General features: G+C 44.5%; 1 protein-coding gene and 1 pseudogene across 1 annotated transcript in view; both read right to left on the bottom strand.

Moving 5' to 3' along the window:
• Positions 1 to 24,161, bottom strand: part of Ttc39b (tetratricopeptide repeat domain 39B) — a 118,887-nt gene that overhangs the window by 83,025 nt on the left and 11,701 nt on the right. The window contains exon 2 of the mRNA XM_038334641.2: positions 6,343 to 6,377. Coding sequence (XP_038190569.1) covers positions 6,343 to 6,377 — 35 coding nt within the window. The remainder of the gene's footprint in view (positions 1 to 6,342; positions 6,378 to 24,161) is intronic.
• LOC121677210 lies at positions 20,746 to 21,994 on the bottom strand (annotated as a pseudogene).

The following is a 24,161-nucleotide window of genomic DNA, read 5'->3' as shown; positions in this document are numbered from 1 at the left end:
TAAGAATTGACAGGTCATTTACATAAACTTCAAATAAAAATCAAGTCAGCCAATGGTTGAGAAACAGCAGAAATGATTCCTCCAGCTATGGGTAGTGTCCACATTGCCAGACTGGACACTACTGAATTATCTAAGAGCTGACAAACACAGCCAGACACAAATCATCGTTTTGTAAAAAGTATACATCTTAAAAGACCCCTTCAGTCCATCTTTGAACAGTAACAGCAGTTATCCTTCACTGCTCAGAGATGACAGGAATTTTTCATTTTATGTGTATTAGTGCTTTGTATGAATGCATGTCTGTGTTCCATGCATGTATTTGGTGCTCACAGAAGCCAAAAAGCAATATATTCTTTTTAACTATTTTACCATATCTTGGCTAGAATTTTTTTTTAGTATACTAAAAAAAAAAAATCTTTACATTCTCCTTTGAGAATATTTTCTCAGCAGTGCATGCTTCAGGATGAATATCTGTGGACCTACAAATGCCTATGTTGAAGTGCAATTCCCAGGTAACAGGGTAGAAGGCAGGGCTTCTAGAAGGCTCCACTCTCATGAATGGCTTTACTGTCCTTACAAAATAATGTGCATTTTATTGGTTTGTGATGTGGGATTCCACTCTGTATGCTGTGATTATCAGTGATTAATAAAGAAACTGCCTTGAACCTATATCAGGGCAGAACAGGGATGGACAGGGAAAACTAAAGTGAGTGTTGGGAGAAAGAAGTCAGAGTAAGGGAGACTCTGCCATGTAGCCACTGGCAGGGACAGACATGCCAGAACCTTGCCGGTAAGCACAGCCACATGGTGATACACAGATTAATAGAAATGGGTTAAATTAAGATGTAAGAGTTAGCCAATAAGAAGCTAGAGCAAATGGGCTAAGCAGTGATTTAATTAATACAGTTTCTATGTGGTTATTTCAGGAGTCTGTGCAGCTGGGCAGTCGAGAAGCAAACAAGCAGCCTCCGATTACAAACTGGCACTCCAACATGTGCTAGCTAAATCCATATAAAACCTGAGAGGGCTTGGAAAGGAATTCTAGACACTAAAATTCAAAGTTTAACTGCATTTTTTTCGGATGGGCTCTGCTTGCTGGCGGCATGCTGCAGCTCCTTTAAGAGAGGTCTTCCCAATTCAGTGGTAGCAAAAAAAAAAAAGAAAAAAAGAAATCCAAGTGGTTTGGAAAGGCAGCTTCCTGGGCTGTGCTGCCAGTGCAAACTCTGGCTCTTTCAAGGGGACAAGCATTTAAATGGGGTTTGTGGGCAGCATGCTACAAGTTACTTGGTGGCAGCATGGGCCAACTGGTTACCAGATTTGAGGTGACGAGAACGGCTCCCACCCAGCAGTCTCAGAGGCAGTGAATGAACCTCCACCATAATGGACTGGACAGAGCTAAAAGGCAAAGCAGCCTTAGTCCAAGCCAAGCGTTTTAGCATTTTAAGAAGCAGTCCTGGTCAGAAAAGGATTATAGATGCACAATAGGACAGTTTCAGACTTAAAAGACCTCTAAACAAGACACCGTGTATTTAAAATATACATAGGCTTGGGAGAGAGAGGAAGAATATAGAAAGTCATAAAAGGAAGCAAATGGTTTTAAAAACTAAAACAAAGTCTTTAAAGAGACAGAATACAGGTTATATAGGTTAAAGAAATAAAGATAATAAAATAAATATTACAAAGCAATAGAGTAAAAATAAGCCACGTAAAGATGGAATATACACAGAGTCTGGATTATGAATATTATTGTGTTTTCTTTGAATTTTTGACTGCAAAGAGACATTTGATTCTGGAGACTACTAAGCTAAACCAACATACATGTTTTAAAGGTTTCTTGATGTCAAAATTTGAGTTTAAGGATACATTGTTTTGGGAAAGAGGTTTTTCTTTTGTTTCCACAGAGAATGAGAAACTGTGGAATCCTTCCAGACTAATGTGGTTTAATGGACCAAAAACCCCTGAAAGGTTGCCATGAACACCCCTCAAAAAATTACTTTGCCCAATAAACAGCAGGAAACAGTTTGGAGATAACTACTCTCATATTCCCAAATATTGTTTATAAATGTTTGTTCACACTTAAAGGGGGGTATGCTATAGAGTTTTGCATTGGTGTGAATCTTCGTTTATTGATACAAATTTAAGGTCAATTTTGTTATATGTAATTTCTGCTCTTGATTAAAGTTTTGTTTTGGGGCAGCTCATTTAAAAATATAATGTATAATTAAGAAATATACGTTAATAGATAATCATCTATAATAGTCAAGCTTATAGTCATGTAAGTTAGGTTTTCTAGATATAGAGATATATTTCAGTGATAGGTATTCTTCAAATCTTTCAGAGACTTTCAGAATATGGCACTTAAAATGTTTTAAGAATTTAGGACTTTCATGACAATGAGACACATCTGCTCATGGCAGCACCAATAACTTCAAGAGGAAAATGGGCACCAAAGAGGCTCCTTATGGAGTTTGCTAGCCATTTGGGCAAGAAACTGATTTTCCCTGGACTGCCTGATGGTGTGCTGTATGAACTGGACATGCAGAACCCACAGAAAAATGATTGCTGAAGTTGCCTAAAGAAGGTGAGACCATCCTTCAGGGTTCCTGCTTCATTGAAAAGTCTGCCAGATACTATGGGCCTGTAGGCTGAAGATGGATGCTCCAATGTTACAGAAGAACTTTGGATAACTGACCAGGCAGCAAGATGTCTCTGTTGATTCTAGAGTTCTGGAAGTTGCTTACAATGCACTTCCTAATTACTTAGGTAATATCATATCCTTCCGGGGGTCTGTGATGGAGGTGAAGAACAGATGGTTTTAGTTTCCCTTAGTTATCATAAAAGATAAAGTAGATATAAATATTGTAACTGTAATTCCTACTTGATACGGTTTTGTTATATGTAATTTTACTATGTTAAAATTAAAACCTTCCTTTTCATTTAGACAGAAAAGGGGAGGTGATGTGGTATTCCTGCTCAGTATGCTGTGATTACCACTGATTAATAAAGAAACTGCCTTCGACCTATAGCAGGGCAGAACAGAGCTAGGTAGAGAAAACTGAAGTGAACAGTGGGAGAAAGAAGGCAGATTCAGGGAGATGCCATGTAGCCCCTGCCGGGAACAGACATGCTGGAACCTTGCTGGTAAGCTACAACCATGTGGTGATACACAGATTAATAGAAATGGGTTAATTAAGATGTAAGAGTTAACCAATAAGAGACTAGAGCTAATGGGCCAAGCAGTGATTTAATTAATACAGTTTTTGTGTAGTTGTTTTGGGAGTCTGGGCAGCCAGGCAGTCGGGAAACAAACAAGCAGCCTCTTAATGCAGGTTTGCCTCTTCCACCATGTAAGGAGGAATAGAAACAGGCTTTTGCTAAAAAAGCCCTGGCTCCTCACTTGGACCCACTAGGTAACTAAAGGTACCATGAAATCCTGACACCTTTACCTGATTTTATGTATAGTGACTGATGATATGCAGGTTGGCATGATCATCACTGAAGGAGTGTCTGATGAGCTCAGCCAATATGAAAAAAATAACTAAATATCTGCTAACTATTACTTGTCAATATTTACCCTTAAAACCTTAAAATAGACAAAATAATACATTAACACCAATTGATCAAATGGCCCTGTGAAATCATACTAATCTATAACTTATGGTTGAAAAGAACATGGTGAGAAAGAAAAGATGTTCACAAAGTATTTTTATTTCCATTGTAATCTCCCAGCTAAAAATCCCTACCTATTTCACCTTCTCCAAGTCTGTCGAGTTCTCAGGAGTCCTTGTGCACTGGCACCACATGCAACCTCAGGACCCCAGTAACACCCACAAACTCCTCAAACTTCAGCAGGGTGCTACGGCATGAGAAGCCACTGCCGAGAACACATTAAATCTGCAACTGCTCTGACATACATGTGACATGTCCCCCCATGTTGTCTCTTCAGAGTAATTGAAACCCTAAGACGTATATTCTTCCTATGGAATGTCACGGTTGCTTTATGAACAAATTATTCCATACACCCCCATAAACAGTATGTATGCACAAACCAGGAAAGAATAGCCTGTGGTGAGTGCACCAAGGAGCTCGTGCCAGCATCTAATGGTTCATCCAAGAAACAGAATCCCACGGGAGAGCCAGTGGAGAACTGTGGGCTGACACTTAAGGCAGACCTCTACATGCTACGGGATGGTTCTCACTGACCACGCCTCCCTAACAGTGTGTTCCTGCCAGACAAGTCACAAAACTCGTGAGCAACTTAAATGTCTTCAAAGGACACAGTCCATGTGCTGATATTTGTATTCAGGTCAGCCAAGACCAGACAGTGAAACCTTATCTCCAAAAGAGTAACAATAATAATAATAATAATAATAATAATAATAATAATAATAATACATCCTAAAGAGACATGCTGACTAAATACAGCATGATATTTTAGTTGGGATAGCAAGAGAAAAAAAGGGACACGAGGTAAAATCAAAAGAAATAAGAAACAATGGACAGGCTGCAGTTACTAAAAATGATCAGCATTGGTTTTCTGTTACTGTAACAAATGTTGAAGATCTGTCAACTTAAAATAACAAACGGTTTATTTGGGCTCACACTCTGGAGGTTTACTCCACCGCTGGCTGGCCTCATTGCTTTGGGGTCTGTGACAAGGTGGTCCATCTTGGTAGATGGAGGTGCAGGGCAAAAGAAGGCCATTTGCCTTGTGATAGCCAGGAGGCAAAAAGGGAAGTGGGAGCCTAAGGCCGCATCATTTCCTCCATCAGCATGCCCCCAGTGACCTAAAGGCTACTGTGCCCCACCTCCTAAAATTTCCCAAAACTTTGCAAAAACACCAAGCTAAGGACAAAGCCCACAATAAGGCATGAAGAGGACACTCAGATCTGAAATGTAGGAGGATCCATGTTGACTCATCAGTATGGCAAATATAATGTGCTAGTTACTAAATGAATAATAAGGAAAGTCAGGGCAGGTTACAGGAACTCTTAGAATCTGAGACCATTTCAAATGAAAGGGGCTTTTCCAATCCTTACTGCGATTAAAGTGGTTTGTTTTTTTTCTTTTTTGTCTTAGAGGCAATCAACAACAAAAACATTAAGAGTTGTGAACAAAATAAACATTTATAATTCTAACATAAAAGTACTAAGTAGACTATAGAAAATGGAAGATGCATATAATTTAAAATCCATAAGCACATAAAAGAAGGCTGGGCTGGTGGTTTATGCCTCTATTAACACTCTAGAGACAGAAAAATCAAGTGTTAGAGGCCAGCCTGGGCCACACAAATAATTCAAACATAAACTAGTAATTCAAACACGTTACCAAGTTCAATATATAAAAGCATACATCACTTGAACCTTGTTTTAGAGCTGGAGAGATGGCTCAGCCGTTAATAGCACTTGCTGCTCTTGCAGAAGACCCAGGTTCAATTCCCAGCACCTACACTGCCGCCCACAACTGGCTATGATTCCTGTTCCAAAGGATTCGATGTCCTCTTCTAGCTTCTGGGGGCACTACATACGTGTGATGCACAGACATACACTTGAGCAAAACACTCATACACATAAAATATTTTTAAGTTTTTTAAATGGTAACAGCTTAAATGTCTGACAATGGAGAGGAAGCTAACTATGGTATCCTACTAGATCTAATATTATTTAGTCATTTTAAATTATTACAAAAGCCGCTCGGGTCAGGCAGTGGTGGCAGAGGCAGGCAGACATCTGTGAGTTCAAGGCCAGCCTGGCCTACAGAGTTAGTTCTAGGACAGCCAAGGCTACACAGAGAAACCCTATCTCAAAAACACAAAGCACACATGCAACAAAACAAAGAACTACTCGGGCTTAAACATGTAGTTAAATACGAACCAAAAGCAACAAGCTATTAACTAAGCTAATCATGTAAATAATATAGAAAACATTTAGAATGTTAGCAGAAACAAAACAATTTGCTGGAAAGCACTTTCTTTTATTTAACAATGCAAGAAACAAAATACAGCTGAGAAAGTTAGGTAGCTCCTCGAGTGTGATCACATCCTGGCTCTTTCACTATAGACCACTGACTTTGTTCCAGACAGCGGCCACTACGCTCAAAAAACTGAGAATGAAATATTGACTTTTTTGTTGTTGTTGTTGCTTGTTTTCCCAAGACAAAGTTTCTCTATATAACAGTCCTGGCTGTCCTGGACCAGGCTCGCTTTGAACTCAGAAACCCACCTGTCTCCTTCTCCTCAATGCTGGGATTAAAGGCGTATACCGCCCGCTGAAATATTGACATTTTATACATAAGAACCATGAATTTCTCACTATAACATTTCTTTATTATATTATTACTTACAAAGAGATGGTCTCCAAGGCATCTTCAAAGATGTCCTGGAAAGGAATAAAAACTAGAGTGAGTTTCTCCAGAATGAAGAACTTCTGATGTGAAAAAGGTGAGTCTATGCATCGGGAAGAGGGTAGGGATGAGCAGGGGCAGAGTGGACTCCCAGTGGATGGAATTCCACTCACAGAATCTCTGTGAGTTTAAGTGAGATTTCTTTCTCTCTGCTTTTACTGGGAGTGAGACTGGTAAAAACACTCAGCCTGCAGTCATTGTCGCCTGTTTCAAAGTGTGGCCTGTGGCATTCAGTTGCTTTTATTCCTTGGTTTCATTCACCCCTGATGTAGAACATCTGTGAGTGACAGAACATGCCTGAATCAGTCTCCAATTTCTCCTTGACTACATGTTAGCTTCCTCCAGGCCTTCATCTCTTCATCTCTATGCACCAAGCCTCTCATCCTGAGCTAGGCTTCCCGCCACCACACGCCTCTTGCTGCATGCCAGTAACCTGCTCAAAAGCATCACCATATATCACCTCTTTTTTCCCTTTAACCCTGCACACACCAACCCCCCCCACACCCTTTAGGAGCTTTCCCTGTGCTGAACCCAGCTCCTTCCCACAGCCTTCAGAGCCCTGTCTGCCCGCCTCTAAGCACACCTCCACCCACCGGCCTCTGAGCACACCTCCACCCCACAGATCTTTCTTCTCAGTAACTCCCTCCTCCATCCAAGGCTCAGGGCTGACTCTCCTCATTCGGTTTCAGCTCAGAAAGTCATTTCCTCAAGGTTAGGTCTTTGATCACGCTAATTAAAGTTACCAAGAATAGCAACTTATACTTTCTCATCAGCTGACTTATTTCGTCCACAATACTTATAATCTGTAATCATCTTCCTTGTTTGCTCGGCAAATAACTAATTGGAAGGAAGAGAAAATACAAAATACCACGTGAAAGGAGGAAGCAGCACCCTGCTTTAGGTCTGAAACACCCCCCACAGCCAGATGGTGAGCGGTGGCTGTGGAAACCCGAATGAGCTCACCACCAAAGCCGCAGGACTTGGGTTCAATCCCCAGAACCCACAAAAGGCAGGAGAGGGGGAAATAGCCCACAAAGCCATTCTGACAGTGTGCCCTGGCATATGCCTCCTCATGTTGGCTCTGTTCGTACACAATAAACACAGTAATAGCAGAGTTGTTTGGTTAAATTATTTAAAAAGATTTGCACAGTTGGGGCAGACTGAGGGGCCAATGACAATGGCACTGGGATTTATCTCTAATGCATGTACTGGCTTCTTGGAAACCTATTCTCTTTGGATGTGTACCTTGCTCAACCTAGATGTAGTAGGGAGGGCCTTGGACTTTCCACAGGGTGGGGTGCATTGCCCTCTCTTAGGACTGAAGGGGGTGGGGTGGGAGGGTCTGTGGAGAGAGCGGGAGGGGACTGAGAGGAGGGGAGGGAGAATTTGGATTTTTTTTTTAAGTAATAAAAGAAAAACCAGAGAAAAATAGACTTGCAATACCTTATAAAAGGGAAGGTCGAGGTATCAGGGCTTGTTGTCCTCTTGGTAAAGTATGGCTATTTTTTGTTCTGTTGCTTTTTTTTTTTTTTTTTTTTGGTGTTTCGAGACAGGGTTTCTCTGTAGCTTTGGAGCCTGTCCTGGAACTAGCTCTTGTAGACCACAGAGATCCACCTGCCTCTGCCTCCCCAGTGCTGGGATTAAAGGCATGGACCACTACCACCTGGCTTTTTGATGCTTTTTAATCAGCTATTTTGTGATTTGGGGCCTGAAGAATGGACCTGAGTTGTATCTCTAGCCCTGGATGGGACTGAGTTGTATCTCTAGCCCTGGATGGGACTGAGTTGTACCTCTAGCTCTGGATGGGACTGAGTTGTACCTCTAGCTCTGGATGGGACTGAGTTGTACCTCTAGCTCTGGATGGGACTGAGTTGTACCTCTAGCTCTGGATGGGACTGAGTTATATCTCTAGCTCTGGATGGGACTGAGTTGTATCTCTAGCCCTGGATGGGACTGAGTTGTATCTCTAGCCCTGGATGAGAATGAGTTGTATCTCTAGCTCTGGATGGCACTGAGTTGTATCTCCAGCCCTGGATGGGACTGAGTTGTATCTCTAGCTCTGGATGGGACTGAGTTGTATCTCTAGCTCTGGATGGGATTGAGTTCTATCTCTAGCCCTGGATGGGACTGAGTTGTTATCTCTAGTCCTGGATGGTGGCTTGCCATTCTAGATCACAGAGAAATACTGTTTCTTCTTCCCTTTAAGAGGTAAGCCATGTGGGTTTGTCAATCACTTGGCCAAGAAAAGAATCTTCAGGAAATGTGTCCATCACACCTGAAAGACGCTAAGATGAGTGTGGGGCCGGAGAGACACTCAGCTGTCATAAATGTGTGCCACTCGTGCCTAGGGCCTGAGTCTGCTTCTCAGTGTCTACACCGGGGGATCACAGCCACCTGTGACTCCAGCTCCACGGAATCCAACACCCTCTTTGGGCCTCCTTGGGCACCATGAACCCATGTGCACACACACACACAGAGACACACATATACACATAAATAAAAATAAATCTTTTCTTTAAAAAATATTTGAAAGTAACAATGGCCCCCCGTGATGAGATGCAGACTTTCTAGGCTGGAAGCACATAGCTCCACTGCTTGCCAATTCCATCCGCTGTCCCGAGTTCCAACAGGAAAGCATAGCTTCTTCCTTCCATCTCCTTTCCAGACGCCAGTCAAAATCCTCAGGAGCTTGGCTGACGCTCCGGGTATTCCCACTCTCTCTGAACACAGCTAGCCAGCTCCTAAACAATCTTCCATTAACCAGCCTGCCAGGTTCTCTGGCCTGTGGCCCCAAAGACTTGACTTTCTCCTCACCCACTGTTTCCAGGCCGGCAGCTTGCCTACCCTGGTTTTTTGTTCTTTCTTTGTTTGCTTTCCCTCTCAAACGCCATTCCAACTGTCCTCTAGTCTCTTCTGAGTCATTTTCAGTTCTACTATCTAATGGAAGAACATTATTATATAAATAAAGTCTAGGCCAGCCAAGACTACACAGCAAAATTCTGTCTCAAAAATAAAGAAATCAAAGCGAGTGCTTTGTGAACCTGAACTAACCACAGAGCTCTTAATCAAAAGCTATAAAAGCCAATGCTCCAGAGACCAGCTCCAAAGCCGCACCTGGAATTGCTCCTAGCTCTAGCAGTGGACAAAACGCAACTTTCTAGAACAGAGTAAAGGAAGAAAAAGAAAGTAGCACCGTTGAGCCTCTGACCCACTGGTCTTTAAATCTGACCTTCATATTTAAAATTTTCAAGGAAAAATAAAAACTTTCAGTTAACAGAAACAGGCCTCGGGAAAACTTAAAGTCACACCTGGTGGCAGAGACTTCTAATCCCAGGACTCAGAGACTGAGGCAGAAAGACTGAAGATTCCAGACCAGCATGGGCTACAAGACCTTATCTCAAAACACCACACTGTCTTTTAAAACAAAATTCTAATCATGTAATAATGACATCACCCACCTGAAGAGCAAGTTTGCCTGGGACCTTTACGACTGCACATAGCCTCACAGGTTCCTCCAGGCTCCTCGCAGACAACCTCCTGTCTCCTGCTACTGCAGGCTCTCAGTCACCCAGGAATGTGCTCTTACTACCTCAGACAAAGGTTTACCCACTGACCCAAAACTTTCTGTGTACGCCAGGCTGGCCTCAGATTCACAGAGATTAAAAGCCACTATGTCTGGCTTCAAACGTTCTTCCTTCCTTCCTTCCTTCCTTCCTTTCTTCCTTCCTTCCTTTCCTTCCTTATTTTTCCCCCTCCAGACATCCTTTACCTTGTTGTCTCGGCAGATCTGGGACTCTGATGCTCAAGGGGATCTGCCCATCCGGCCACCCTTCAGCCTCCTAAGTGCTGAGACTATGAGCATTTGGCTTAAGCCTTCTGATGCTTAAAAGTTCATTTTTACAAATAACATAATAATTTTTTAAATCACAAATCTAAAAGTAAAAATCTGGGGTTATAGCTTAAATCATTCTGATGGGAATGACCATTTTCTATAAATGTAGGAACTATAGCCAGGCATGGTGGCACATCTATTTAATCCCAGCACTTGAAGGAAGAGACAATTGAGTCTCTGTGAGTTCGAGGCCAGCCTGGTCTACAAAGTGAGTTATAGGACAGCCCTGGCTATACAGTGTGACCCTAGTGCAGAAAAACTTTAAAAAAAAGGGGAGGGGGACTATAAAAAAAATCAAAACGTCCATTTTTACTAAGCAGCTGCTTTATTTTGGTGGGTTATATTTTACCCAGATGACTCAGTTATCTACTGAAGCAGCCTACACATGACACACGATTCACACACAATGACGTGAAGATCTTCATTTAAAAAAAGTCAAACACACAAAAGTGCTTTTCCCTTCACAAACGTAAAAAACTGTGCTCGTGCGTCATCAGCTCGGAGCTGCCACGTCATGGCACATCACGGCACAGCACGGCACAGCACAGCTCGGCACGGCACAGCACGGCACGTCGCCACCACAGGATGCTGCTAAAGTGCAGAAGAGCCTTGATCAACGCGGAAGAAATGTGCGGAGGTGATTTAGGAGGTCACTCGATGACTGTAGCATGGAGGCCCTAACACCTGGAGGAAGGTGTGTCAAGTGTGCCCACACCACACTACCGTTCATCATTTCAGGACAGGAGGGTGACACAAACCAAGCACACTCGCGTGAGCTGTCTGCCCCGTCTCCTTCTCCTTCATCACAGCAAACCCTTTCCACCCAGTACAGCATTTGTAACATGGGGAGATGGGGGACACCCACAATACCTACAGGAGGTAGTCATTAGGAGAATCAGGGTGATCTCTGATCGGAGAGTCAAGGGCAGTCAGTGCCCACTGACGTAACCACAAGGTGATGAAATGAGTTCCCACCCACCAACTCCCCGCTCCACCCACCAACTCCACGCTCCACCCACCAACTCCCCCCCCATCCCCCAGCAAAAAGCACTCTTCAAGTCTGTACAAGACTCCAAGTCTATGGGTCACATGCTCCGTCAGGTGCTGTACCGTCTAAGGGGCAAGCTTGTCTCTGAGCGCTATCGCCATAAATAAATATACATTAGTGACTTAATAATTACACTGCCAGTAGAGGGTGGTGGAAAATACAGCTTAGGCTTGGGAGGTAGACCAGTCTAGGTGTGAACTTTGATTCTGCCCTTGACCTGAGACAAGTCCGGTCCCTCTAATCCTCCACTTCCTGGTGCTATGATGGGAATCTCAACCCCCTCCAGAAGTTCTGTAAGGATTTTGGTGACGCAATGTTCTCTCCCCGAAGACAAGCCTGACTCAAAACAGATTGCACCAATACAGCTGCTGGGGATATTCATCCGAAGAAATAAGATGAGTCAGCCGACTCCTGAAGACAGAGCTAGAAGCCCTCATCATACTTAAACATACCCCCCCCCCCTCTCTCTCTCTCTCTCTCTCTCTCTCTCTCTCTCTCTCTCTCTCTCTCTCTCTCTCTCTCTCTCTCTCTCTTTGTTTTTGAGACAGGGTTTCTCTACAGCTTTGGAGCCTGTCCTAGAACTACCTCTTGTGGACCAGGCTGGCCTCGAACTCACAGAGATCCACCTGTCTCTGCCTCCCGAGTGCTGGGATTAAAGGTGTGCATGGCCACCACCACCACCTGGCTCTTAACTCTTTTTTTTTTTTATATCCAAGATTCTGAGCGTCTCCTGGAAGGGGGGAAATAATCAGAAGAGAGTGTGCTTGTAGCAAAAGTCCCAAATGTTAACCACCATCTCTTCCCTCTGAACCTCGTGCTGCATTTCCTCACACAGTTGACGTCTCAGCATGGGATGCATAATTGTGGGCACAGACTCACAGGTCCTCAGTGCCCCAGGGAGCAGTGTGACCTTGGCCAATACACACAACCTTTGGGGATCCATCCAGGAGTAAAGCAGAGAGGATGGCATAGTTCCAAAGTCATAAAGTCTTTGAAATACATTTGAAAAAAATTAAAAATTCAAAAAAGCTCAGTGCAGCCATCTGTCCATCACCCACGCAAACAAACCTCAGGGAAGGCTGGTTGTCGTGATGCACCCAAATGGAGCACCGAACTTCTGGGAGTGCGCAAGTATCAGTGCCACCAACCACATCCTCCACAGCTGGATGCTGTGACTACGGAGCAAAGCAAACAGCTCACACAAGGATTCTTTGGAATTTTCAACAAGCCCAGGGAAGTGATGAGAATATAACTCAACCACCAGATGTCGCTCTCACGGAAAGATTGGGATAGTGCGGCTTTAGCCTCCCTTGCTCGCACATTAACATTTTAAAAAAAAATGAAAGTTAACTTTATAAGGAGATGTTGCAGTTTAAGGGAGAAGATCAGGACTTTTAAGCGCTCACACTGCAGGGAGGCTGGCGGATCTCTATGAGTTCAAGGCAGTCTGGTCTACAGAGATTCAGGACAGCCAGGGCAGAAACCCTGCCTTGAAAAACCGTAACAGAGAACATATCGTGACTCCACAGAGGAATGAGCATGCATGCACATAAAACGTGCACTGCATTTAGGAGTGGATATGGTCAAGATCCAGCATGCACATGTCTGAAATTGTCAAAGAATACATAAAAGATATTCTAGAAGATGTATATTGCAGTGCACAAAACATAACATTCATTTGCAAAAGGTAAGTCTTTTACAATTATATATCTAAATTTATTTAGCATAGATGAGCAAATTATCTCATGTTCATTGATATTACTTGGCTAGTATCTTTATGGTTGTAAAATCAACCTTGCAAATCACTTCTTATAGCAACACCCTGCCTTCCAGTGCTAACCAATACCTTACCTACACACAATTTATAGAACAGCTAAGGGCCTACTATGGAGGAGGCAGGGGAATAATTTTATTCACGGGACCAAGAGCAAGCAGAACCAAGACTTAGTGTTATCTGACTTTGGAACTATCGCTAAAGGGAGTACTCTTAAAAGAAAAGGAACAGAGTTCACACCACAATGCTCTTCAGTTTCACAGTGTTAAAACACGGCTCAGGGTAAGGATGACTGCTGCCAAGACTGGAGACCGGAGTTCAATTCCCAGGTCCCACGCGGTAGAGAGACGCCTGTAATTTGTTCTCTGACCTCCTGCCATGGCATGAAGCTGCCCACATGTGCATATGCGACACACAATTAATAAATTAATAAAAATGTTCGTGGACAAGGATCACTGTTAACATATAGTCTTAGGGAAAATATTTGATCAAGTGATCTTCCACAGATAAGCTACGGTACAATTATATCACTCAATTCTCTTCAGTTGTTACATAAAAAGCAGGAGTGGATCTACTTCTAAGACATATTAAGTGAAAAATCACAGTCCTGGAAGAGATGCATGATGGAGCATCCCATTTATATTTGTAAGAGGCCCTGTGAAAATGCCAACCAATAATAAGTCATACAAGACACAGCCAGCAGGTTCCTTCTGAGGTCAGAGGGGAAGAATGGTAAAGAGGAAGACCGTGCTATCTTCTGAGCAGTTTAACACTTCCTAGCAAGAATGCCTGTGTGTCCCTGACAAAGCATGAGCAATCTGAACGTCATTAAACAGGAGACTGTCCCTTTAAGAAGCAGATTCAGCACTTCAGAAGAAAGCAGGGCACAGTAAGGCCAGAGGCACTTCCACACACCTGATCCTTTTCACCCTGGCAATTTTTTTCATATTATATTTATTCAATTATATTTCTCCAACTGTATTTTTGTTTCCCTATTTTCTTTTATTAGATTTTTAAAAAATACCAATCCAAGTTTCTACTCTCTCCCCTCTCATTCCCTCCACACACCCTCCCACCCCACCCCTATCTACTCCTCAGAGAGGGTGAGGCACATTGTCCAAGGCCCTCCCTACTATGCCTAGGCTGAGCAAGGTATCCATCCAAAGAGATTAGTTTCTCAAAAAGCCAGTACATGCAGTAGGGATAAATCCTGGTGCCACTGCCAACGACCCCTCAATCTGCCCCAGCCATGCAACTGTCAACCACATTCAGAGGGACGAGTTTGGTCCTATGCTTGTTCCTTCCCAGTCCAGCTGGTGTTGGTGAGCTCCCATTAGTTCAGGTAAGATGTTTCAGTGGATGAACCCATCATGGTCTTGACCTCTTTGCTCATATTCTCATTCCTCCTACTCTTCAACTGGACTTTGGGAGCTTAGTCCAGTGCTCCCATATGGGTCTCTGCCCTGGCAACTTTTTAATAAAACATCATTTGGAAAGAACTGCAAACTAACACACTTAGTCGCCAGGTTACTAGCACAAGGAACACCTGTATGCCACTTACCCAAAAATTCACCTCTCTTTGCCACATTGCCACATTGGTTTTATAACCTGCTCTTCCTTCTGCCCCCCTCTTACTCCTACTTCCTGTCTAGCCATCCCACAATTGATTTCTCTGAACCATCCGGGAGTAAGGTATGATGTACTTACACTTACACTTACAGGTAAGTGTGGTTTATATTGTGGGTACACTATGTGAAGTTATATTGCTGTGATTAGTTTAATACAGTGCTGAACAACCAATGGCTAGGCAGGAGATATAGGCGGGACTTCCAGGCATAGAGAGGACTCTGGGAGGAAGCTAGGCAGAGAAGCCAGCCAGATGTGGAAGAGTCAGACATACGAATTGAGGCAGAGGTAAAAGCCACACAGTAGAACGTAGATGAATAAAAATGTTGGTAAATTTAAGTTTTAAGAACTAGTTAGGAATAAGACTAAGCTATAAGCCAAGCTTTCATAATTAATAAGATGTCTCCGTGTTGTTATTTGAGAGCTGTTGGACCAAAAAAAAAAAAAAAAAGTCTGATTATGTGTTCACCTCTTCCACAGCCCGGTTCTATAAATCAGACCACTTTATACCACTACCCAGGTTACCATGTCAGGTGACCCAGTGACATCTTCTCAGCATTTTTCAGTCCTGAGCTCCAGCCAGAGCAAGCTAGTGCACTCGGCTCTCATGACTCTCCTGCTTCTTTTTTTTTTTTTAAGATTTTATTTATTATGTATACAACATTCTACCCCATGTATGCCCGCACACCAGAGGAGGGCGCCAGATCTCAGTACAGATGGTTTGTGAGCCACCACGTGGTTGCTGGGAATTGAACTCAGGACCTCTGGAAGAGCAGCCAGTGCTCTTAAACTCTGAGCCATCTCTCCAGCCCGACTCTCCTGCTTCTTAATCTGGAATTTTTATACTATTATCTTTTAGAACATTGACAGTTCTCTGACAGATCTCTATGAGTAGGGTAAGGTACTAACCCACTACAGAAAAGGTTCCATACTTTCTCAGGACATTTTATCTGGAACAACTGCCCCTTCTGTGGTGTTGATTTTAATCACCTAGCACCATTTCTCCACTGCACTAAGACTGTTTTTGTTTGACTGTTTTATTTTGTTTGCTAAGAAGTTTATGGTGAGGATCAGGAAGACAATGCAACAGAGGAGCACTTGTCACCACAGCAGCAGACCTCAGTTCAGTTCCTGGATGAAAGGACGGAGCTGACGACTCCCACGCATATGCACAATGACTTAATTAACTAATGTAAAAAAAAAAGAAGTTGGCTGGAAAAAGAGCATGTAAGCTCAGAGGACTACCTTATTCACCCAAATATGCCCCTAGACTCAGTACCTAGGATAGAGCCATCCTGATTTGGCTTCCTGGCACTGGGCTTACAAACCCTCATCAGCTACTATACCCGACTCCTGAAGCGATCTAACGCAGTCCAAATCTGCCCAGGGTATTCTACCAGTCAACCTTCTCTTTGTTAATCTCCCATCAGCATGGACTCAAAGATTCCTACTGTTTCCAATGCTCTACAATATACCCACTGCTCTTAACCATTGCGGTGCTCAAATTGTCCCAAATGTGACGCAGATAACTTGTAAATTCTCACAATCTTCCCTCTTGAGAAAATTCTAATACTTAGTTCTTGCTCATCAAAAGAATTCCTATGTCAGAATTCCTACATGTGAATCTAATATGTATCTGAATTTTTTTCCCAATCGTCTAACGTATCTAGCCACCAAATCTCATATCTGACACACCAATGTACAGCCCCAAATGGACTTTGATAGAGTGTGTTTGGCTTGCTGCTGTCTGAAGCTGACTTTATCGCAAGCCATTAGTTAATGTCTCAACTCCTCTAAATGCCTGGGAGTGGATTAGGTTCTACCTGCTAACACACCTATATATACTGGGCAGGGGGCACACACCTGTAATCCCAGATGCTGCAGGTGGAGACTGGAGGAAGGAGGAACCTATGTTTCTAGGCTAGCCAGGGCTAAATATTGAAAACACAAAACAAATCAAAACAAATCAAACCATAGATTCCGTCCGACAGGATACACTGGCCACCTAGAGGGCGGGAGCCATCTTTCTCCCCTTTCTGGCTTCTCCTGCTGCTCAGCAGAGGTGAGAACAGACTTTGTCAACAGCAGTGTCTGGGCATGTACTCTAGCTCACTGCAGAATGCCGTGAAGGCACTCATGGCTTTTGTCCTGAATGTCCCCAGAGGTTCATATGTTGAAGGCTCGATCCCCGAGGGCAGTGCTGCCAACAGAAAGTACTACTGAGCTGTGGTGGAGCCTGTACGAGGTGGAGGCTTGTGGAGGGAAGTCACTTCATAGGGAGCATTCCCTCGCCTGCACCCCAGCTTCAGGTTACCCTGAAGTTCCACCACATCTCCCCACTCGAATGTTCTGTCTTACCTGGGACCCAAAAAGCAATGGAGTCAGCCAAAATAAACAATTCCTCCTTTAATGGTTTATTGCAGATATCTTGTCATAGGAATAGAAAGCTAAGGAACATAGCCCAGAGCACCAGGGTCTTCCCTATGTGGGTCACTTCTAGGTATGACTGGCATGACTTGTGAACAGGAGCCTAGATCAAACACTCTTGTTGCCCTTCCAGTGCCTCATTTCCTCCTTTAACTACATTTCCTCCTTTAACTACATCAACTGCTGCTTCCTGAAATGAAAATTAGATAGAAGAGACAGATAACAAAAAGGATGTAAACAAAGAAGATCATGCGGATAATGACCACAGCTAAGGAAACAAAGTGCTGTGCGTGCAGAAAAGACCCAGCCGATGTGAACATAGGGACCAGGCAAAGCCTCTGCCTCAGTTAGGGTTATCATCGCTGTGATGAAACACCGTGACCAAGAGGCAAGCTGGGAGGAAAGGGTTTACACTTCTACACTATAGTCCATCATTAAAGGAAGCCAAGACAGGAACCCAAGCAGAACAGGAACCTGGAGGCAGTAGCTAACGCAGAGGCCATGTAGGGGAGCTGCTTACTAGCTTGCTCCCCATGGCTTAATCTGCTTTCTTATAGAACCCAGGACCACTAGGCCAAGGGTGGCCCCACCCACAACCCTAATTAAGAAAATGCCCTACATCCTAGCCTACAGTCCATCTTATGGAAGTATTTCCTCAATTGGTGGCTCTAGCTTGTGTCATATTGACATAAAACTAGCCAGCCCAGCCTCTTTGGAAATATGACCTATGTGGTGAGGAGGGGAAGTTCAAGAATTGGTCACGGCTGAGTCAGCTAGGCCAGGAAGCCTCACGTAAGAGCACTATGGTAGGGAATGACTTGACACACCAAGAGGGAAAGAGGCAGAGAATGGCAGGAGACAGCTGGAAGAAGAAAGAGGAGCAGGACTATTCCGGTCACAAGGAGCATGGCTTTCTTCTAATTACTATGGACAGCCACTGAAAGTCTGTACACTGGGAAGAAACGTGTAATCAATGTCTGAAAAAGATAAAGGAGACACCATGGAGAACAGATCAGAGAAGGCAAAGATACAAACAGACAACGGTGGGACCATTTCAGACCACAGCACAGGACTGAGGAGGGGACCCAAGTGATGGCACAGAGAAGCAGAATACAGCCATGCTACCAACTCCACAGCAGTGGCTGATGGCGGAGAAAGGGCAAGTGGGTGACGAGGGAGGAGGAAGCTGACGCCAGGCTCCCTTTGGGTATGTGGTGATATTTAAAACCCATCTGTTTGCTTCAGGGAATTAGAAAAAGATGGCAGTCTCCAGTGGCCTCAGTAGAGAGCCAGGTCTTTGTGGTCTTCAGCACGTCAACAAGGGTTCTTTAAACTGTCCACATCTAACCTTCTGTCATGTGATAAACAGACCCTCATTCTCACACCGACTTGTGTACTTTCAGATGGGAGGCTTCTTAAATTTTCTCTACTGATGACCCCATTTTGCCCAAGATATCTGTATGCAATACCAGATATACAGATAAACAAAAAGAAGTACAAATCAAACATTGATTGATAATAAATCACTTTTTTAAAACCTGCTTGAAGACAACTCTTGAGCATACATCTAATTTTATTTTTTATTAAAGATGCAGGGGCTGATGGGATGGCTGAGCGGTGAAGAGAACTTGTTGCTCTTGCAGAGGACCCAGGCTCCACCCAGCACCCACATCGTGACTCACCACCACCTCTAAGCCAGTTCCAGGGGATTTGATGTTGTCCTGAACCCTAAACACAGCAGGCAGGCAGACATGATGGCAGACATCCATTCAAACAAAATACTCACAAACACGAATGTACTCTTAAAAGCATAAAAATAAAGATGAAAACAAAGTTGCATGCTAATGAGAAGGATGTGCTTATTCTTCTACAAAGAATTAAATCCTGGCTGAATATTTGCTTCTGCAGGATACTGGACATCTTCAGCACTTTTCAGAGTTGAATGTTTTGATTCTATAACAGTCAACGCTAAGAATACCACATAAAAACGCAGTATAAAACAACAAAAATGTGCTTAGGCCATTTCAGAAATATTTGGAAACTCTGTCTTAATTCCAAAACAAAATTCATTGAACATTTTTTAAATGAAACTCAAGTCAGCAACTCAAATAGCAATTCTTAAACGCAAATCCAAAGCAAACTAACTTCATACTTGGGCTGAAGGACGATGGGAGGAAATGGGGAAGTCGGTTTTCCATGGTTCTACCTAGAGAAGTCATAAGAAAAGGCCGTGTGTATGACTTATGAAATAAGCAAGTAGCTGGAGATGGGCGTGGTCAAGCCACGCCTCTAGGGCCAAAGCACAGCCAAGCTCATTCATGAATGGTCCACACCTACCCAGGAGACAAGCTGAGACTGCCTCATCTAGCTCTACAAGCTAGGAAACTGGCTCAGGACACCTTTTCCTTGCTTCCCTGACTTGAGCTATGTCCTGGGATAATAAAACACTGACAAACCAACTCAAGGAAGGAAAGGGCTTATTTGAGCTTAGAGGTCATAGTCCATCACTGAGAGAAGTCAAGGCAAGAACTGACGCAGAGACCAAGACTGCTTACTGGCTTGGTCAGCCTGCTTTCTTATACAACTCAGAACCACCTGCCTAGGGGTAGCACTGCCCACAGTGGACTGGGCTATCCCATTTCAATCATTAATCAAGAAAATGCCCCCATAGACTTGGACACGGGCCAATCCAGTAGAGGCATTTTCTTTGTCTGGTTTGGTTTAGTTTTTCGAGACAGAATTTTTCTGAGTAGCCCTAGCAGTACTTGAACTTGCTTTGTAAACCAGGCTGACCTCTAAACTCAGAGAGATCCATCTGCCTCTGCCTCCCGAGCACTGGTATTAAAGGCATGAACCACTACCAGGCTTTACACATTATTTGTTTTGTTTTGGACATTTTCTTAATTGAAGTTTCCTCTTTGCAGATGACTCTAGCTGGTATCAAAGTGACCAAAATTAGCCAGCATGAGTCAGTTCTTCAAGCAGACTTTTACTGCTGTTTGAATTTAAATACAGGACTTTTTCCTACTTAAAGTACATTTTTAAATACTATCAGCAAATGAATATGCAAAGCCAACACAAGCAATGTGGCTACCTGCAGTACTGGAAGCAATGCCACTTACTACAGCCTAATCCACTCTACAAAATCCTTGCCATATGAATGCATTTGTGAAAAGCAAGACGATAGCTAGTTACTAACCAGGACTGCAATCAAGTCTATGACTATGCCAGACGTCGCCTGACAGGGCGACACACAGCGACCTGAGATGAGCACTGGAACTGAGAGTTCCCAGTAGGCTGATGAGGACACCACCGAGGGACCCAAAGAGCACTCAGCCAATAGCAGAAGCCCACCCATGTCTACAAGCCCACCTATGTTCTTCCCTCCTGCCCACATGCCTTGCTTGAAATAGAACAAATCTGAAATCCAGGCAATTTTGTTTGACTCTCTGTCCTCCTTGAGACTAGCTGCTAGGACAGTTCAGTTTTCTTTTCTTTTTCTTTTTTTTTCCAGCTTGTAGGAACTTTATTTTCCTTCCACCTTTTTTCCATTTGCTCAGTTGTCTGCAGAGGAGCTCAGGACCACTCAGCGGTGGCTCCAACCCACTCTGTGGCCTGCACTGTGGGAGCTGCTGACCAATCCTCAGTGGCTGGCTGGGCACTCCAGTCAGTAGGGAACTGCTGGGTGGGTACCGAGGGCACCTGCACACCTCAGACCAGACAGCCACCTCTGGCTGAGCAGCAGTGAACTCAGGAGCCCTGAAATTTCTCCTTGGTCAGGGCCTTCTCAGCAGCAGCCTGTTCTTCCTTCTCAATCTCCTCTGGGTCTCTGTAGAAGTAAAGATCAGGCATAACCTCCCATGGGTGCTCACGGGAGATAGTGCCATGCATCCACCACATCAGGCCCACTGAGTGAGCTCCCTTGTTGTTGCATGGGATGGCGATGCCCACGTAGCGCAGAGGTGTGTCTGTGTTACACAAGCAATGGTGGGCAGGTTCACATAAGACGCCTCTGTGAGGGGCTGGTGGTCAGCCCTGGGATCAGTCACCACTAGAAGCCGTGGCTCCCTGAAGGCTGCCTGGATCTGGTTAGTGAAGGTCCCTGGGGTGAAACGGCCAGCAATCGGAGTGGCTCCAGTGGAGCAGCAAACTTCAGCACTGCTCGCTGCCCAGTGTTCCTGGAGGAGATGACGCTGACATCAGCAGGGTTCTCAATGCTAACAAGAGCCCGAGCTGCAAGCAGCAGCTTCTCCCAGGTCCTCTTCAGACTGATGATGTGGATGCCGTCGCTTTCCCTTCTGTAGATGAACTGCTCCATCTGAAAGTTGAGGTTGGTGCCACCTAAGCGGGTTCCTGCAGCGAGGAATTTGAGGACATCCTCCTCCTTCATCTGCAGGACATCAAGGGCTCCGGACACTGTGTAAGTTTCCCTTTAAGTTACGTCGGGAATCAAGACCCGTCCCAGGGCAGCGCGGAAAGACGACAGTCCAGTTTTCTAAACAAGCCAGAGCTTAGAAGTCTGACTGCTGGTGCTTCCTTCCAAGTGAAACCTAAACATGCTGGCTAAACAGCAACTGCCTCAGGGAATGAACTAGAAAATTAGGGGGTGAATGGCATCCTCGTCACATATATATCTGTCTTCTTGCAAACAGAACATATTTCTACTGTCGTGGGCAGCGGTAACTCACGAAGCCCTCAAGCCTCCTGGTGACATCACAGTATCTGTGCCTGCCCAACGCAACCCAAATGCACCCGGAACTGCAGTCTGCTCTGTTTTCCGCACACAGAACAGGTGCTCAGTTTCAATACACCTGGAACTTTCCATTTTTCTAATCATTTTAAGTGTTAAAAATAAACAGAGATAAGAAGAAATGGGAATACAGAAAAGCTAAGTGGAATTGAGGTGATAGTTATACAACTCTAAATTTACTAAAAGACAAAAGTCCCTGAACAAAAGGTGTGAGCTACAGCTCACTGGCCCAGCACGGTTGAGAGATCAGATTAGATTCCTAGCACCAAGAGGAGGGGGCGAAGAACTAAACTAGCTCAACAAAGCCAGGTGGTCAGCTGTTGCTTGCTTGTGTGATTGTTCTTGAGACAAGGTCTCATGTAACCCAAGCTCTCTGTCCTTAACCTGTCTATGTAGCTAAGGATGACTGTGAACTCCGAATCCTGTCTCCCACAAACTGTCTACACAGCTGAGGATGGCTGTGAACTCAGAATCCTGTCTCCTGCTCCTGAAGAGCTGAGACTAAAGTCATGCCTGCTAAACTGGAAGTGGGGGTGGGAATGCCTGTACTGAGATCATGCGAATGGTCATGCAGGTATTGGGGACTGACTGTGTAATGTCCCCCACTGCCTGAAGGATGAGCATTAGAACGTGTCTGTATCTTAACTCTAACCAATGGGTTAATCCTTTACAGAGTCAAGTGAAGAAGACATATTGGGAGGTGCAAAGCAGACGACAGGACCTAGTCAGAGGAAGCAGGTGGCTGGGAGCTGTCTACTGCCCTAGACGTTCTTACCTTTTCTCTGCAACACGTTCAACACTGCCCCACAGCTGGAACGTGCTGCCTCAGTCAGGACCAGAGACCCAAAGCCAAGGGGCAGACGATGAACCCTCTCAACAGTGGGCCAGAGCAAACCCTTCCTGAAGCCCTTTGTCAGGCACTTTCATCACGCAACAGACAAGTCCGACCAGGACGGACGGTCTCTCTCCCAGCAGAGAGGGCACACCCTGCTGCTGGAACTATAGAACTACTTTTTCTATGGGGAAGAAAGGCCACGGTTCCTGCTGAATCCCAGGACACATCCCATCCTAGTCGGATGATGCCACAATAAATGGGTCAAAGGGAGACTGCTAACAGCTGGGGGGCCAGCAGAGAAAATTGTGGGTGTGCTAATGACTGCAGGGAGTCACAGACTTGATTAGCCTGCATGGAAACTGCAGAGGGAACAAGCTGAAGTGAGGCAGGACCAGCCTTGGGGCAGGAGACAAGGAGCAATCAGCGCGCTGGAATGCTAATGCCCACATGAGCAACCCAAGCACCTAGGACTCACCCCAGACCTAGTAAGAATCACTGGTGAGAGCCAGGCAGTATTGGCACATGCCTTTAATCTCAGCATTTGGGAGCTTGAGGCCAGTCTGGTCTACAAAGTGAATTCCAGGACAGCTAAGACTGTTGCACAAAGAAACCCTGTGTCAAAAGGAAAAAAAAAACCCACTGATGTGAAAACTCAGGAATCCCCACCTTCCAGCAAGGAGACTTTTGTGCACATTCAGGTGTGGGGACCACTGAGCCCCCGTGATAAAATGATCATACTTTACCTCAACAGCAATGAGATGCCCAGACAATTTTAAGAAGCAAGGTAAGAATGGACTTGAATTTTAGATGTACAGTCTAGCTTGGTACTTTGAGGCAGAGAAAGAATCCAGAATGCCCTCCAGTGCCCAAGAGTCCTTACACGTCACTCCCTTTACCCTTTACCCTCTTATACTATAACTCCACAGATGAAGATGGTCCTCCAGAGTGGGCACATTTGGGCTTTATGGTATTATTTTGTTTTGTTTTTCGAGACAGGGTTTCCTTGTGTAGCCCAGCCCTGGCTGTCCTGGAACTAGCTCTGTAGACCAGGCCGGCCTCCACTTACTGTATTCTTTACTGCAACTGTCTTGAAACGTGGGGTCTTCAGAGAGTGATGACAACAGAGGGTGTGGGGGTCTGACCGAGCGCGGCCCCACAGACTCGTGTCTGAGTGCTTGGTCCCCAGTTAGTGGAGATATTCGGGAAGGATTAGGAGGTGCGGCCTTATTGGAGGAAATCTATCATGGGGGCTTTGAGGTTTCAAAAGCCCATACTAGGCCCAGTATCTCTCTCTCCCTCTCTCTCTACTGCCAACAAATCAGGGTATAACCCTCCCCACTACTGCTCCAGTGCCGAGCCTGTCCACTTCCCACCGTGGTCATGGACTAATCCTCTAAACCTATAAGC

Source organism: Arvicola amphibius, chromosome 6 (genome assembly GCF_903992535.2).
Source record: "Arvicola amphibius chromosome 6, mArvAmp1.2, whole genome shotgun sequence".
In the NCBI taxonomy this organism is placed as follows: domain Eukaryota; kingdom Metazoa; phylum Chordata; class Mammalia; order Rodentia; family Cricetidae; genus Arvicola; species Arvicola amphibius.
The sequence above is the reverse complement of the archived record's forward strand: the minus strand, read 5'-3'. Positions and strand labels throughout refer to the sequence as shown.